Source organism: Schistocerca gregaria, chromosome 4, assembly GCF_023897955.1.
Source record: "Schistocerca gregaria isolate iqSchGreg1 chromosome 4, iqSchGreg1.2, whole genome shotgun sequence".
NCBI lineage: Eukaryota > Metazoa > Arthropoda > Insecta > Orthoptera > Acrididae > Schistocerca > Schistocerca gregaria.
Genome location: NC_064923.1, coordinates 266,113,300 through 266,129,999, shown reverse-complemented (window position 1 = coordinate 266,129,999; position 16,700 = coordinate 266,113,300). Strand labels below are relative to the sequence as shown.

The 16,700-nt window shown below is 44.2% G+C and overlaps 1 protein-coding gene across 1 annotated transcript in view; it reads right to left on the bottom strand.

Annotated features, from left to right (window-relative positions):
* The window catches only part of LOC126267684 (uncharacterized), a 95,586-nt gene extending 79,338 nt beyond the window's left edge, over window positions 1–16,248 (bottom strand). The window contains exon 1 of the mRNA XM_049972986.1: window positions 16,176–16,248. Coding sequence (XP_049828943.1) covers window positions 16,176–16,248 — 73 coding nt within the window. The remainder of the gene's footprint in view (window positions 1–16,175) is intronic.
* Between the last annotated feature and the right edge of the window lie 452 nt (window positions 16,249–16,700).

Below are 16,700 nucleotides of genomic sequence, written 5' to 3'. Positions count from 1 at the left end.
ATTTTCGTATTCTGGCATTGCATCTTACACTTATTCTGTAATCCTGTATAATCAATTTTCTCCATCTGTCAGTCTATCCTCTCTTAGCTTTAAGAAATTATTTAGAGTAAATTTTCTTGAGTAATTAGACTTTAGAGAATTCAAATTTCTGTGTCCTTAAAAACCAGTCCACCGACTATTAAATGCTTTTGCTAATGTTTAACTGGGTTTGACCACTGTATGCTGTATATTCATAGCGGACTGTGTTATTGCAGCCTGTGATAGCCTGCAGTGTATATGGAAACCATATGGACTGTGAAGATGAGACTGAAATACAGTGTGTGGCATTGAGGTATACCGACCTTTAAGGAAGAAGATCACCGACCTTCAAGAAAGAAGATCACCGGTCTTCAAGAAAGAAGACACCAAAGATATGTGTAAAACTTTTCTGTTTTGTAATGTAAGGACATCAACCCTTCCGTGTTTCACGTGGAAGTGCTGATGGGGGGGTTGTGTAACATTACAGGACATATTGGGACATATTGAAGTATTCGATACTGTAGACTTTTAGGGGATGTCGATACAGATATGCAAAATGTAAAGGGAAACTTTGGTGATGTTTAAATATTGTACTGTGTCAATATTAGGACATTTTGCACAGAAAGAACAAAAATAGAATTAATGTAAATATATATTAGTGTTAGTAACCTATTTTCATTCAATTTTGTAATTATATTTCATTTTGTAAAAGAAAGGCTCACTGTTTGCTGTAGCTCTGATTAATTGTATAAATTATCAGTTTTGAGCTAAATTATTTCGTATAATATGGACAAGATACTTTTAAAAACTCACCAGCTAAAGAGAAAGTCTGTAAATGAACGTTTAATGCACACTTCTGGAACTTTCTATGGAGAAATTCTATATTATGATCGCAAAAATACGAAAACTTGTGAAAACTGTTTCATAACCTAATTTCGAAAGACGATTTGTATCAAGAAATATTGCTAAAAAGATTTATTTACGTTTTGAAACACGATTTAAATCATTTTACATATAAATAGTTGTTCTAAATCACTCAAGAAATATCCAGTATCAAATGTCAAGATATTTCTGGAAACATCGGTACAAATCTGGTGGTTATCCAGAAGCTGGTAGAAAAATGTTATAAAATCTATTTGGAAATTATGCTTGTAAGAATTTATATGTACTGATCCTTTTACTTACTTTAATCTGTACTAAAATTCTGTAATGTCTAATTTAGTTTTAAGTCGTTAATTGCTATCGTATTGTAAACAAAACATTGTCGAAGAGTCTCATTGTTTGGAAAGATATTAATACACCTAGGAGTTGTCAGTTGCCAGTTCGGATATGCAGTGCGGTTAGCTCGGAGAGTCAGTTGTTGAGTCTGTGAAGTCTGTCAGTTCTGTTTTGTAAATAAACGTCTGTAATGAAGAATTACTTGTTGTCGTCAATATGAACTCAAGACCTTTTGCACGAAGCAGACACCTCCTAATGCAACGTTTTAATTTGGTGTTGAGGAGCTGAAATGTTATAATTTGGTTGAGGAAGCTGGGATCGCTATAAGTGCAAACAAATTGAAGTGGAATGTTATAGTACTCTAAGGATGAATTATGTGTTGACAAAATCAATGTGGGGCAGAGTTTTGGAGGAACTCTGCTAGATGCCAGTCAATGAACTGATCTGTTTTATAAGCTGAAGTACTATGGTTTAGGATAAGCTGAAGGCATTTTACGTGTTGCATTTGAACAAATGTGAGTCAGTGATTGCAGTCCACGGTGGTAGTCGTCGGCGGTTTGGGACTGTTCTGCTGGTGCCATAAACATTGCACATTAGCATCGCCGACATGAAGAGACAGTGTCTCTGTAAGTAGTAATATTCCACAGTTACATGCTCACTAATCTACTTGTCATGAGGGTCAAAACCCTCCCTATCCTTCTCGAGGTCACCCTCTTTCCGTTCCTCTCAAGGTAAACCCCTCAAGGTCACTCCTTCCCCCTTCTCCCATTCCCCTCCTCCAGTTCTGGATAACCAACGACCTCCCGTAACCCCAAGCCACGCGAGCTAAAAAGAAGAACGGCACATTGGAGAATGATCATGTGAGTTGCATAATGATGAGGTGCCAGTGTAGGGTGCATCATAATGAGACAGGTGTGTGTGGTGTGACCCTGACATGTCTAGTTTAGGTGATCCGTGCTGTGAGTGGTGTGCGAAGTGTTGCTGTTGAGGTACATAATAATGAGCTGTCCTGAACTCCCAGCCACCTCGTCCCCGTCCTCGGCGTCAGTCTGTGTCCACAATGCGTTAACACTAAATTCACAAAAACTCAGTCACATGTCACGTCATTTTTGCGTCACAAGCTGTATCGAAGATGAGAAGAGTCATCGACTTCCGCTATCGTTCAGTTCACAACACGTGAAGCGCACATGCCGTTCAAAACAATAACATTCGCCTCAATTAGAGATAACTTACTGTACGGTATCTTAAACTTGAAGTTATATTGTTTGTAAATATGAAGTCCTCCATTGATGTAGACTGAGCTGTCGATAAAGGAGAGATTACAGTTTTACCAAGATTTAATTCAGAAGCTTACTGAAAAAGTTGTACTAACTATTTTTCCTAACACAGCTTCTTCAACCCCGAAAGAGGGATGACTTGGTGAGTTGCATGCAAAGAAACAAGTTTAAGTCATCCAGAACCGAACCCAGTAACGTATATATTCGTTAAGGTGTCTGAACAACATAGATTTACTTTTAGAAACTATGAAAACTAGTTGCAAGAGATGGTCTGTAATTAGAAAAAGGGAATAGCCATTCCAGCAGACGAATTATAACAGCAGCTATTTTAACTTATGTCCTACGAATAAATGCTGTTTCAAACCACCAGCACAATGAGAATTTCTCGAAAACACGCCGGTACTAGCACAATTTGTTGTAATAAATGGACAAGAAACGTCATGTTGGTGGTTAAAGATGTACTCTCATTGAAGACGTCCTTGTTTCGAAAAGAAATGTCCTCCAACAACTCACCGTTAATTTTGTTTTATACTTTATTGATGGCCGAAACTAAGTTATCATTTAATTCTTTTGTAAATCTATCAATCTATTCTATGCTTTTTATTCTGAGTAGTAGTTTGTTTTACCAGTGATCAACGTGTTTTGCATATTTACTCGCATTTGCGTGCTCCAGGCTTAATTTGTAAATGACTGACAATGACAACTCGCTCCTTAGAAAGAGAGCACTCTTATACGTACATAACATTGAATACTACAGAACATACTTCTATTAAATTAATGAGACAATCCCAGAATCTTTTAGAAACACGAATGTGAAAAGAATGGAAAGAGCAGTAAATGAACCCATTACCTTATTCTGTCATTTCGTCGTTTTTTGTCAGTTGTTCTGTGCGGACTTCGCATGACATGTTTAAGATTCCATCTTAGAGAGCTTCACTCTCTCTCTCTCTCTCTCTCTCTCTCTCTCTCTTCTTTTTTTTTTTTTTTTTTAGTTGCAGCGCGTGGCCATCTACTGACCTAACAAGCGGAGTTATCCAACCGGCACACATTGTTGTAACTTCACACTTACAGCCTCTGCATCACAATGAACTTGCGAAACTTTTGACTCATTGCTGTACCTTAGATCTCATGAAGGATTTAACGGGCAATTCACACGGATCAGCCAAAACATTATGACCACCGACTCTCTATCGACATAAACCAGCCGAGGCGATAGCAGAGTCACCTGGCGAGGAATGACTGCTAGTCTGATACACGCACGGTGCTTGTAGCATCGGTGAGCGTGCTGTCCGTGTGTAGAGTGGGGAAGGCGCGCGATCTATCTGAGTCTGACCGAAAGCACATTGTGATGGCCTGGAGGCTCGGCACGATCTTTTCGGAAATTGCACTACCTGTCAGGTGTTCCACGAGTGCTTCGGTGAATGTCTTCAACGTATTGAGAAATCAGGGTGGAACCACATCCAGACGTCGTGGGGCCGGGCGGCCACCCCTCATTACAGATGTCAGACGTTGTAAGCCGGACAGACTGGTGAAACAGGACAGGCGGCGAACTGTGGCGGGACTAATACCACACTTAAATACTGGACAGAGTACGAGTGTGTCTGAATACACAGTGCACCGAACACTCCTAAAGATCAGCCTTCGCAGCCGACGACCCACGCACATGCCAATGTTAACACAACGACATCGGCAATTGCAACTGAAATCCGCACATGACCATTGATACTGGACGTTGGCGCAGTGGCAGAGCTTGGCATGGTCTGATGAATCCCATACCTTCTTCATCATGCCGGTCGGAGGACGTGAATCTTCCAGGAGAACAGCTCCTTGACACCTGTGACGGAAACGAGCTGGTGGCGGTTCCATTACGTTCTGGGGAACTTCCACATGACAACCCATGGGTCCAGTGGAGATTGTACAAGGCACCATGACGGCCAAGCAGTATCGTACACTAGATGCAGACCACATATACCATGACGATCATGTTTCCCGACGGCAGTGGAATTTTTCAGCAAGGTAATGTGCCCTGGCACAAGACAAGGAGTGGGTGGAGTGGTTCGAGGAACACAGTGGCGAGTTCCAATTGATGTGCTGGCGACCCAACTCGCCAGATCTTAAACCGATCGAACACATCTGGGATGTGACTGAAAGTGGCGTCAGAGCTCATTGCCCCCCGACCCGGAATTTACAGGACTTCGGTGACTTGTGTGCGCGCAGATGTGATTCATAGACCTACCTAGGCCTCGCTGCTTCCATGCCTCCACGCTTCGCCGCTATTATCCGTGCCAGAGGTGGATGCCCGCATCTCGTGGTCGTGCGGTAGTGTTCTCGCTTCCCACGCCAGGGTTCCCGGGTTCGATTCCCGGCGGGGTCAGGGATTTTCTCTGCCTCGTGATGGCTGGGTGTTGTGTGATGTCCTTAGGTTAGTTAGGTTTAAGTAGTTCTAAGTTCTAGGGGACTGATGACCTAAGATGTTAACTCCCATAGTGCTCAGAGCCATTTGAACCAGAGGTGGATATACCTGCTGTTAGATATCGATCATAATGTTATGGCTGATCAGTGTATCGTTATGTGACGTTTAATTATAACAAATCGGACCAAAAATGACCTGTTTTTTATAATTCTTCACTGTGTTGTTGCCTTGAGCAGCATATATTCGTAGGTATGGCAAGAAAAAGGAATAAAAACTAGAAGTGATAATACTTTCATCCTTCTTTACCTCCTCTGCATTACTGGAGATGACGTGTCACTGAGTACATTTGCACTGTGCATGCAGTACACGTGAGGTGCCTAGTTGTTTCCGCTGCCCTGTGTGGAATACATAAGTTCTTGTACACTTCACTAACCTGCTGTCTTCATGATGATCATGCCCCCAGCGCAGAAAACAGCACGCAGGAAACTATTCTTGATGACAACGTATTGAACATATCTTTCCACAGTCATTATATCTGGCTAAAATAACATGAAATACATCCTGCCACAGACAACATGTCTGTCTACTGGAGCCATCAGAACTGTAGTAAATAAAATTGCACGAAACAAGTACTGCTATAACAGACAACATGTCTGTCTACTGGGACGGTCAGAACTGGAGAGCCTGACTGCCCGAGACACTTCGCCCGCCGAGCCAGCAAGGCGTGACCAGAACGCCACCGAAGTGCATCGGCAGTAATATCGTCAGTATTTTGTTTTAGTAATATTTTGATTTTAATAATTTTGAAATGACTGATTGATAGCTGGCTGTTGAAAGATGTTTATTTTAAAAAATGAAGTATTTTGGATGACAGGTTTAATTAACAATAGCAAGTAAAGTTTAACGTTTTGGCGCCCTACCTCCGAACACCGCAGCCAATCACAGAGCAGCAGCATCATGCAGGCGGTCTTTCTCACGGGAATGGTACCGAATCTAACATCCGTCACCGGTACCTCATCCCACATTGCGTCATCTCTATGCTTCTTGCATCTCCACTGCCCTGGGAATAGCTTCCTGGAGCCTAATATGATGGTTGAATAAGCCAGAAATTTTACGTAGGGCATTAGCTATTAAATAAAACCCAGCAAATAAGAGCTTCAACTAAAAACTATGAAATCCAAGCACCCCACATCGAACACTCAAGTAAGTCGATAACGTGTCCTCCGGTCATAGATACCGCATGTGGCTTAAAAATTAATTCACGTGCGTCTCATGTCATGAATTTATTGTTACCTGCACGCGAAGTGCGGGGACTGAGGGATGGCACTCGCAGCAGGCACCAGCTAGGGATGCTAGTGGGACAGGGCAAGAAGACCCCATACCTGCAATCCTGCCGTTTCTAAGACACATTCGGTTCTCACTATGATTGTGTCATGAGGGACCACTCCAGGGCTGGAAGGACTTGTCTCCCACGCCATGTCCGCAGCAGCCAACTTTCGAGTTGCAACCGGCTGTGTGGCCTCGTCAGGCGCAACTATGGAAACTCTAGTGCCAAAATTCGTTAACAAGGAAAGCTAAACACCAATTAGAACCTGAAACAGAGAATAAAATTAGCCTGCCGATGCAACAGAAGCCGGCTGGTGTGGCCGAGCGGTTCTAGGCGCATCAGTCTGGAACCGCGCAACCGCTACGGTCGCAGGTTCGAATCCTACCTCGGGCATGGATGTGTGTGATGTCCTTAGCTTAGCTAGGTTTAAGTAGTTCTAAGTTCTAGGGGACTGATGACCTCAGATGTTAAGTCCCATAGCGCTCAGAGCCATTTGAACCAATTTTGATGCAACAGATCAATACAAAGAAATTTTAAATGACACCGACACATATACGTGATAGTTTGATGTAAATGTTTTTTAAAATAATGAAACACATACCAATACTCTGCTAGCAACCGTAAAAGCTATATCAGGCTGAATTACCCACTCACTAACACCTATCCTTGTGCAATAATAAACAGCCTTAAAAATGTGATAATTTGAGCACATGCAATGCGTAAGTTTACTATAAGTCTGCTCGCCAAAAAGTCAGTGACTTTCCATTTTTTATTATAATGGTAACACAGTAATTGTCTCTCATTTGAAACTTGGCTCAAAGGTAGTGGTGCAAACGCTTGGTGCCCTGCGGCATCGCCCTCCGGCTCTTCCACGCTTCAAAAATCAAGGTGTCGATACGTACTAAAAAAAAAAAAAAATGCCAGAGCTCAAATGTTCATGTGAGTTGTAAAGAATTTCACCAAATCTGCCCAACGCGATCGTGAACTTGTCACATTGTGGGAAGGTCGACAGAAACCCCTTGCTCTCCGACGCCTCTTTGAAATCGCGCGGCTTTTCTTATGCGTAGCCGAGAAAAACATCTCAGACACGTCGTCTCTCATAATCGACATGAAAAGGTCTCAGGCGGTGAAATAGAGAGCATCAATGAAACCATCACCTTCCTTGTGGTGTTGGTTCGCAAACATTTCGCGGTAGGAAGCGATAGTTCGTAGTGCGATGAGCGACAGGACGACGTTATTGATAGATTTTGCCACTGCTGACACCCCCCTGGCCGATATCAACCTAAGGGCATCGCGTTGCCCAGTCCCATTGAATGTGGCGTCACCCTTTTGTATTGTAGCGCAACAGCATATTTTGTTGTGGCATACAGATTGGAACCGCTAGCGACAGTTCAGAACCATTCGACGTAATTTGAACTCGATCAAAAGCAGAAAAGCGTTTTTATGCTTTTTCATCTTTCCTTTTTCGCAACCTCCTGTGGTATTATCACAGCGGGGGAGGGCTGTACACTGACACATCCTTGATTTAATACGCCAAAGGATCAGCTCTAAGACTACAAAGTTTGGTAGCACCGTTGGTGCCACCCACCCATCTTTTTTCAGCAATTTAAAAATGTATCTGTACAGAGACGACTGGTGATGGAATCCTAGGCAGGCTACGCTAGATCCTGCGAGCGAGCACATGGAATTGAAGGATAGCCGGCTCGAGTGGCCGAGCGGTTCTAACCGCTACAGTCTGGAACCGCGCGACCCCTACGGTCGCAGGTTCGAATCCTGCCTCGGGCGTGGATGTGTGTGATCTCCTTATGTTAGTTAGGTTTAAGTAGTTCTAAGTTCTAGGGGACTGATGACCTCAGAAGTTAAGTCCCATAGTGCTCAGAGCTATTTGAACCATTTTTGAACCAATTGAAGGATGTCATACAGTTGCCTGCCTATAGGCGCCTAGAAATCCATCACGTGTTGTCTCTCTGCACATACATTTTTAAAATGCACAACGAAGTTGAGCAGATAGCACTGAGATTGTTGCTGAAATGGGTGGTCTAAGAGGGACCCTCTGCTATTACAATGTGCTATGTCAATGTCGCACTGCCCCTCTGATCACGCCACAGGAGCGCACGTAAAAGGAGGCACTAAAGGGATAGAAATGCTTTTCTGCTTCGGGTCTCGCTCAGATTTCTCCCAATGGTTTTGAACCTAGTGGTTTCACTTTGTATGCCACAGCAAATATTGCTGTCATGCTACACTCTAAAAGGATTTGATCATGTTCAGTGCTATTGCAGCAGCACGATGTCCTTAGAAGAGGTTGGAATCGGCCAGAGGATGTGAGCAGTGGCAAAATATCCCAAGAACGTCGCCCTGTTGCTCCTCATTTTACTGTAAATTGTCGATTTTGACCGCGAAATATTTGCAATCAACACCGGTAGGAAAGGGGCGGTTTCGTTGAGCCCTTTATGCCTCCCTCTGAGGCCTTTTCGTGTTGATTCTAAGTGGTGGTGTGTCTGAAATCCTTTCGCCGGGGTGTCATAAGAAACTGCATGATTTCACGGCTACGTGTTGCCATTCTAACCTCCGTCGCAGGAGGCTTCGAAAGAGGTGGTCAGATGTCGGTAAGAGGGGTGTGACGACCTTGCCTGTGACAAGCGCACGCTGAGTCGAGCAGAGTTGTGGTGTAATATGGTGCCAATGTCACATCATTAACCCACCTTAAATCTCAGCTTTTCATGTGATGACACCTCGCTGTTGGAAGCATCGCCGAGCCCGAGGGGAATATTGCAGGCCGCCATGCTTTCGTGCCATTACAGAGGAAAGTTATGGGAATCGTGTGTGTGTATGTGTATGTGTGTGTGTGTGTGTGTGTGTGTGTGTACTAGTGTCAGGCAAAAACGGATTTCTTATGAAAGTGTGCCATTGATGTAGGTGCACATTATCTGAATAATACAGACCAGAACTACGTCAAACTTAGATACGTTACCAGTGATACTCCTTGTGACATTATGTGACTGCCTTATCATTTTAAATCATTCACTAATCGAGCAGTCGCTCGGCAACAGCTGCAGTTAGCTAATAATGTTGCGAGAATGTCAAAGGTGAACGACCTGTGACATAACTTGTTTATTGTCGAAGCGCCGTCAGAGGTGCAGTGAGTTACTGACTTTGAAAACCGCGGCGCGAAAAACGGACAGAAGAAGAACACTTTTACACATTCTTTTGCTGTAAGAGATATTCTCGATTAACAGTTACTCAGTTGCTCATTTTTTTCTTCTCTTGTCTCTTGTAACTTGTGTCGGACGCGCATATCTTGCCGCTGTATTATTATTGTTAAAAATAATATTATTTTAGTGTAAAGTAAAAGTGCAATACTAAAAGTGCAATACTAAAAGTGCAATACTGCATAGCAGTAGATTTATTGTGCGACGTGTATGCAAAAACGTCAAAGGAATTATTTTCATTACGAGAAGTGCCACTCAAAACGGCATCCATGTTAAATCCTTCATTACAGTGTAAGTTCATCTATTAATTGCCATAAATTCTGAGTTAAATGGAACTGGTGTATGGACTATTTATTTAGTATAGAATCTATGTGTCACTCCTTCATGAAGTTATTTAATTTTTTTATGTTTCTGCCAAATAGAGAGTTTACAGTCACGAATTCTTTCGTCGAAATCGGACGGAAGTTGCATGCGGCGAAATATTTTCTCCGCGCCATATTCTACTGGTAAATGCTTGATAAACTACGGTCCCTATTTTGAGTAGGTATTTACTATCCTCTGCAATGGAGCTTCCAACTGATCAGACGATCCAACAAGAAACAGCCGCACACGGTCGGCGTTCGCAAATATACACTCCTGGAAATGGAAAAAAGAACACATTGACACCGGTGTGTCAGACCCACCATACTTGCTCCAAACACTGCGAGAGGGCTGTACAAGCAATGATCACACGCACGGCACAGCGGACACACCAGGAACCGCGGTGTTGGCCGTCGAATGGCGCTAGCTGCGCAGCATTTGTGCACCGCCGCCGTCAGTGTCAGCCAGTTTGCCGTGGCATACGGAGCTCCATCGCAGTCTTTAACACTGGTAGCATGCCGCGACAGCGTGGACGTGAACCGTATGTGCAGTTGACGGACTTTGAGCGAGGGCGTATAGTGGGCATGCGGGAGGCCGGGTGGACGTACCGCCGAATTGCTCAACACGTGGGGCGTGAGGTCTCCACAGTACATCGATGTTGTCGCCAGTGGTCGGCGGAAGGTGCACGTGCCCGTCGACCTGGGACCGGACCGCAGCGACGCACGGATGCACGCCAAGACCGTAGGATCCTACACAGTGCCGTAGGGGACCGCACCGCCACTTCCCAGCAAATTAGGGACACTGTTGCTCCTGGGGTATCGGCGAGGACCATTCGCAACCGTCTCCATGAAGCTGGGCTACGGTCCTGCACACCGTTAGGCCGTCTTCCGCTCACGCCCCAACATCGTGCAGCCCGCCTCCAGTGGTGTCGCGACAGGCGTGAATGGAGGGACGAATGGAGACGTGTCGTCTTCAGCGATGAGAGTCGCTTCTGCCTTGGTGCCAATGATGGTCGTATGCGTGTTTGGCGCCGTGCAGGTGAGCGCCACAATCAGGACTGCATACGACCGAGGCACACAGGGCCAACACCCGGCATCATGGTGTGGGGAGCGATCTCTCACACTGGCCGTACACCTCTGGTGATCGTCGAGGGGACACTGAATAGTGCACGGTACATCCAAACCGTCATCGAACCCATCGTTCTACCATTCCTAGACCGGCAAGGGAACTTGCTGTTCCAACAGGACAATGCACGTCCGCATTTATCCCGTGCCACCCAACGTACTCTAGAAGGTGTAAGTCAACTACCCTGTCCAGCAAGATCTACGGATCTGTCCCCCATTGAGCATGTTTGGGACTGGATGAAGCGTCGTCTCACGCGGTCTGCACGTCCAGCACGAATGCTGGTCCAACTGAGGCGCCAGGTGGAAATGGCATGGCAAGCCGTTCCACAGGACTACATCCAGCATCTCTACGATCGCCTCCATGGGAGAATAGCAGCCTGCATTGCTGCGAAAGGTGGATATACACTGTACTAGTGCCGACGTTGTGCATGCTCTGTTGCCTGTGTCTATGTGCCTGTGGTTCTGTCAGTGTGATCATGTGACGCATCTGACCCCAGGAATGTGTCAATAAAGTTTCCCCTCCCTGGGACAATGAATTCACGGTGTTCTTATTTCAATTTCCAGGAGTGTATTTCCACCGCTGACTATAGCTATATGTTACAGCACAAAAGTAAACATATTGTTATAATCAGCGTCTAAGAACTGGGACATTTATAACAGTATGTTATGTTTATGTATACACATTACGTAAACATATTGTTATATCCTTCGAACCAAAATAAAGACATGGTGTGAAAAAGGGCAGTACTCAACATAATTTAGCTTTATAAATTTTGGGTAGTCTCCGTAGGAAAGGTCTTTATTAATTTGTAAAACACGTGTTGAGTAATTTTTCTCGTGTTGTTTACAACCTGCAGTGTGAAACCAACTCTTGTGTTCTTTTTTGTTCAGTGAGCGCATAATGATAACAGAAGTCTGGCTGTGCACCGTCGGAGTAGCTAAGGAAATTGGACGCTAATGTGCTAAGGTCACTACCACATTACCGAACCATTTATTAAACGAGGGTGAATCATCATGATGTTTTGCAACAGAATATTAGAACGTCAGTCCCGTAACATCTGTAAACAAGACTTAGTGACGCGAGAGAACAGTCCTTCCCGCAATATGGCCAACACAGAATTTAGTAAACTTCGAAATTTCACAATGAAATTTTCATTCTGCAGCGGACTGTGTGCTGATATGAAACTTCCTGGCAGATTAAAATTGTTTACCAGATTGCGATTCGAACTCCGCCAGTAACTCGTCTCCTACCTTCCAAACTCCACAGTTTGACAAATCAGTTCGCAATAAGAACAATATCGACTGAGTTTAATGTCCGAGAGAGGTTCGGATTCTCCGCCTGGTCCGAGTGTCGATAGAGAGAACACGTCAGAGATACTCGGCCTCCAGGTGATAACCGCAGTGCTCAGCCTTTGAAATGGATTTGTCTTCCTGGATGGTGCCATATGCTTTAGACCACTTGACTATGCTCTGAACTAACGTTGATTAAAGCTGACCTAGTAATCTCCGCTGTCTCTCATCTGTCTGTTTCGTTCCACTGGTCTCTACGTTACCATCACCGCGAGTGATCATAAACTGTTGCTCCACCTATGCAAAGTAGGACAGAAAATGGAGTATGCAGACCACTCCCACAAAATGTGAGCAGCGTTTGTTTAGTGGAGAGTGTGTCGACCGAGGGCAGCTTTCCGACAGATGTACTGTGGAACGACAGTACATTGAACACCTAGTACGAGTTCAGTGACAGTTGAGCTAGTGGCTACGAAATGCCTTTAGTCCTTCATGAAACATTTCATAGGTTTTTCCCAATTGGGATTTTGCTAAAGCTTCCTCTATAACAGAAGCTATGGAACTTTGCACTTCAACTCTTCAAGTATAAATTTACCGCGCAAGGGGTTGATATGATACAGTCACAACTTTGAATATGAGTTTTGTTTATAATAAGACCATCCACAAACAGCAAGAGACTTTGCAAGCATAATATAGTTTTCATCCATAGTGCCTGAAGAAACTGGAAACTTCAGTGTTCAGTCATTAAAGAAGAAAATTCGCTTAGTAAATAATTACCACACACAATACAGAGATCCGTCAAAACACGCAGATCTGGGATGCCATAGGAAACATCACTTATTGTCAGGTAAAATTGTCGGGAACGTTAGTTGAGGAATAAACTGCCTTTACGCTCTCGTAACGTGACAATTAGAATTCAGTGCTGCTGGAAGACTAGCATAGCAACCGTGAGAACGTCTCCACCATGTATGGCAGAGCGCTGCGTTTACTAGGTAATTACTGTCTCGCTCAAAAAGTGCACACACTCTTGGAAAAATGACAGTTTTTCGCATATTTTAGGCTTGCAACTGGGCCTGTTCACAGCTTCGTCACGTCCTCAGGAATAATTTGTTCCAGGATTTTTAAGACGACTGGGCACAGTAAATTTGATACAAACATCGATGTTTTGCAGTCACCTTACCTTCAAGAAAAAGTGAGTACCCTAGCATTGGGTCACTACAACATGAAAAATGTGAAGATCTTTCTATATGAAAATAGAAATTTATTTAACTTTTTTTAAAGATGAAGATGTCCTCAACTCATTTCGTGATGAATGTTTTTCTATTATGTATTCGCTTCCAACGTACGTAGTTTCTTATTGTTTGAAAAGAGTTTGACGAAAAAATCGCATACAGGAAAATAAACTATTCTGTTATAATATTTTTTCACCCTTATCAGTTTTCACATCTTCAGGAAACTAAGCAGTCTTTTACTTACATATCAGTGCTTACATCATTTAACGGTATTTTTAATAAAAATAAAGAGCGAATTTTGGATTACTTGCACAGCTCGCAACCATAATACTAGAAGTAAAAAAAAATTTCCCTTTACATTCATCTTCTTATGTAGCGTTGAGAATTGCTTTTTGTACTCTGTTTGCAGAACCTATAACATGTTACCAGCAGACATCAGACAGGAAATTGAAAATCCTTGTATCTTCAAGAAAAAAAAGAATATTTCATTAGCCACTCCTGCCATTTACCATAATTACTTGTGCTCAGGGATGTAAGTTCCGCGCAACTCCGGACGGGGGTTCTGCAGACCTAGGCTTAATTTAACAATAATTTATTTAGTATCAAAGTATCAATAAACATTACAGAAACCAGTTACATTAAAACAATATAATTCCATGTTGCCCAAAAGAATTCAAGTAGGGCTGGAGCAGTCAAACATAAGATATCCTTTCACCCCAACAGAAAAAAACTAAATATGCATACATCAAAAAACGTTTTGCATCACCTCGGTTCCGAGAGTTCCGGAACCTGTACCGAAAATTGGTATAGAGATCAACATAAACATCATTTTCGTCCTTTTTATTGCTAATGAAAACCACACATTGTATCTTGTACCACCATACAACGAGGCCTTCAGAGGTGGTGGTCCAGATTGCTGTACACACCGGTACCTCTAATACCTCTTGATTGATGCATGCCTGTATTCGTCGTGGCATACTATCCACAATTTCATCAAGGCATTGTTGGTCCAGATTGTCCCCTTCCTCAATGGCGATACCTCAGAGTGGTTGGTGGGTTACGTCGTCCATAAACAGCCCTTTTCAATCTATCCAAGGCATGTTCGATAGGGTTCATGTCTGGAGAACATGCTGGCCACTGTCGTCGAGCGATGTCGTTATACTGAAGGGAGCCAAACACAAGATATGCACGATGAGGGCGCGAATTGTCGTCCATCGAGACGACTGCCTCGCCAATATGCTGCCGAGATGATTGCACTATTGGCCGGAGGATGGCATTCACGTGTCGTACAGCCGGTACGGCGCCTTCCGTTACCACCAACGGCGTAAGTCGGTCCCACATAATGCCACCCCAAACATCAGGGAACGTCCACCTTGGTGCACTCGCTGGACAGTGTGTCTAAGACATTCAACCTGACCGGGTTGTCTCCGAACACGTCTCCGACGATTGTCTGGTTGAAGACATATGCAACACTCATTGGTGAAAAGAAAATGATGCCAATCCTGGCGGTCCATTCTGCATGTTGTTGGGCCCATTTGTACCGCACTGCGTGGTGTCGTGGTTGCAAAGATGGACCTAGCCATGGACGTCGGGAGTGACGCGCATCATGCAGCCTATTGCGCCCAGTTTGAGTCGCAACTCGACGTCCTGTGGCTGCACGAAAAGCATTATTCAACATGGTGGCGTTGCTGTCAAAGCGGTCATCCATTGCAGTAGTAGCCCTTGGGCGGCCTGAGTGAGGCATGTCATCGACAGTTACTGTCTCTCTGTACCTCCTCCATGTCCGAACAACATCGCTTTGGTTCACTCCGTGACGCCTGGATACTTCCCTTGTTGAGAGCCCTTCCTGGCACAAAGTAACAATGCGGACGCGGTCGAACCGTGGTGTTGATTGAACTATAGAAATACGAGCCGTGTACCTCCTTCCTGGTGGAATGACTGGAACTGATCGGCTGTCGGACCCCCTCCGGCTAATAGGCGATGTTCATGCTTGGTTGTTTACATCTTTGGGCGGGTTTAGTGACAGCTGTGAACGGTCAAAGGGACTGTGTCTGTGATACAAATACACAGTCAACGTCTATATTCAGGAGTTCTGGGAACCAGGGGTGATGTATGTACAAAAATTCAATGTGACCCTACAAGGGGCAACCAGGTAAGAACTTAACAAGCGTCGGCCGCTCTGCCCTGATCATATATGACAACCGAAAAACCTAAGAATCTAGATAATAAATTTACCTAAGATCGGAAATATATCCTAGTAGTGCACTTAGCTTTACTGCTACTACCGTCACCCAACAGCTACATCACGAACTACCAACAAACTACCAATCTACTCACGGTAATGTCTAAATGAATAGTTGCCCTGTTACATACATGACCATTCATTCACACAAGAAGATATAAAACAAAATCTTAATGAACATGAGTGAATAACTGGTTCAATCAAAAGAATTCAAAACAGAATCTAATCTTAAAAGCACCAGACAAAGAACTGACTCAAACTCATAGAGAAAAACAATTAACTTTCATTTAATTTGCTTAATAACGCACGTGGCGTGTACTTTCGCTCAAAACACACTGCTGCGCGGTCCGCTTACCATAAACAAAAACAAGCTGTTACTCAGCACCCACATACTTCCATCCAGGCAGTTATTTACAAGAGGTTCCACGTAGCACACGTACTTGCGTAACACCGGTCACTGCCACAAACCGAAGGCCACGAGGATGCCACCAATAACTGTAAAAGCAATCGGGTTGTGCTGCTTACGGTCTGCCGACGCCATTCCCTCGTCTTCATTTGCAATACTGTGCGTCCAACCGGGGAAAACAGCAACCGCTCAATCAGATTGTTGTCCACACTGCAGATCCACTCGAACTGACCATTTTCTCGTCCAGTATTATCTCGCACACCAGCTCCTTGGGACCCTCAGTCTTTGCTCCGTCGCGACCTATCTTCTTCCGAAATTAGAATTAAATTAATACCTTCAGCTGCTAACGGGCGTTGATATATGTCAACGAGGACAGGTGAAAATGTGTGCACCGAACGGGACTCGAACCCGGGATCTCCTGCTTACATAGCAGACGCTCTACCCATCTGAGCCACCGGGGGTACAGAGCAGAGCACGACTGAGGGGCTATCTCGCGCACGCCTCACACCAGATCCACATTCTCACCTTGTATGTCCGCACACTACATTCGTAGTGTCCCAACTCAACACACTCATTACTCGTGAAAG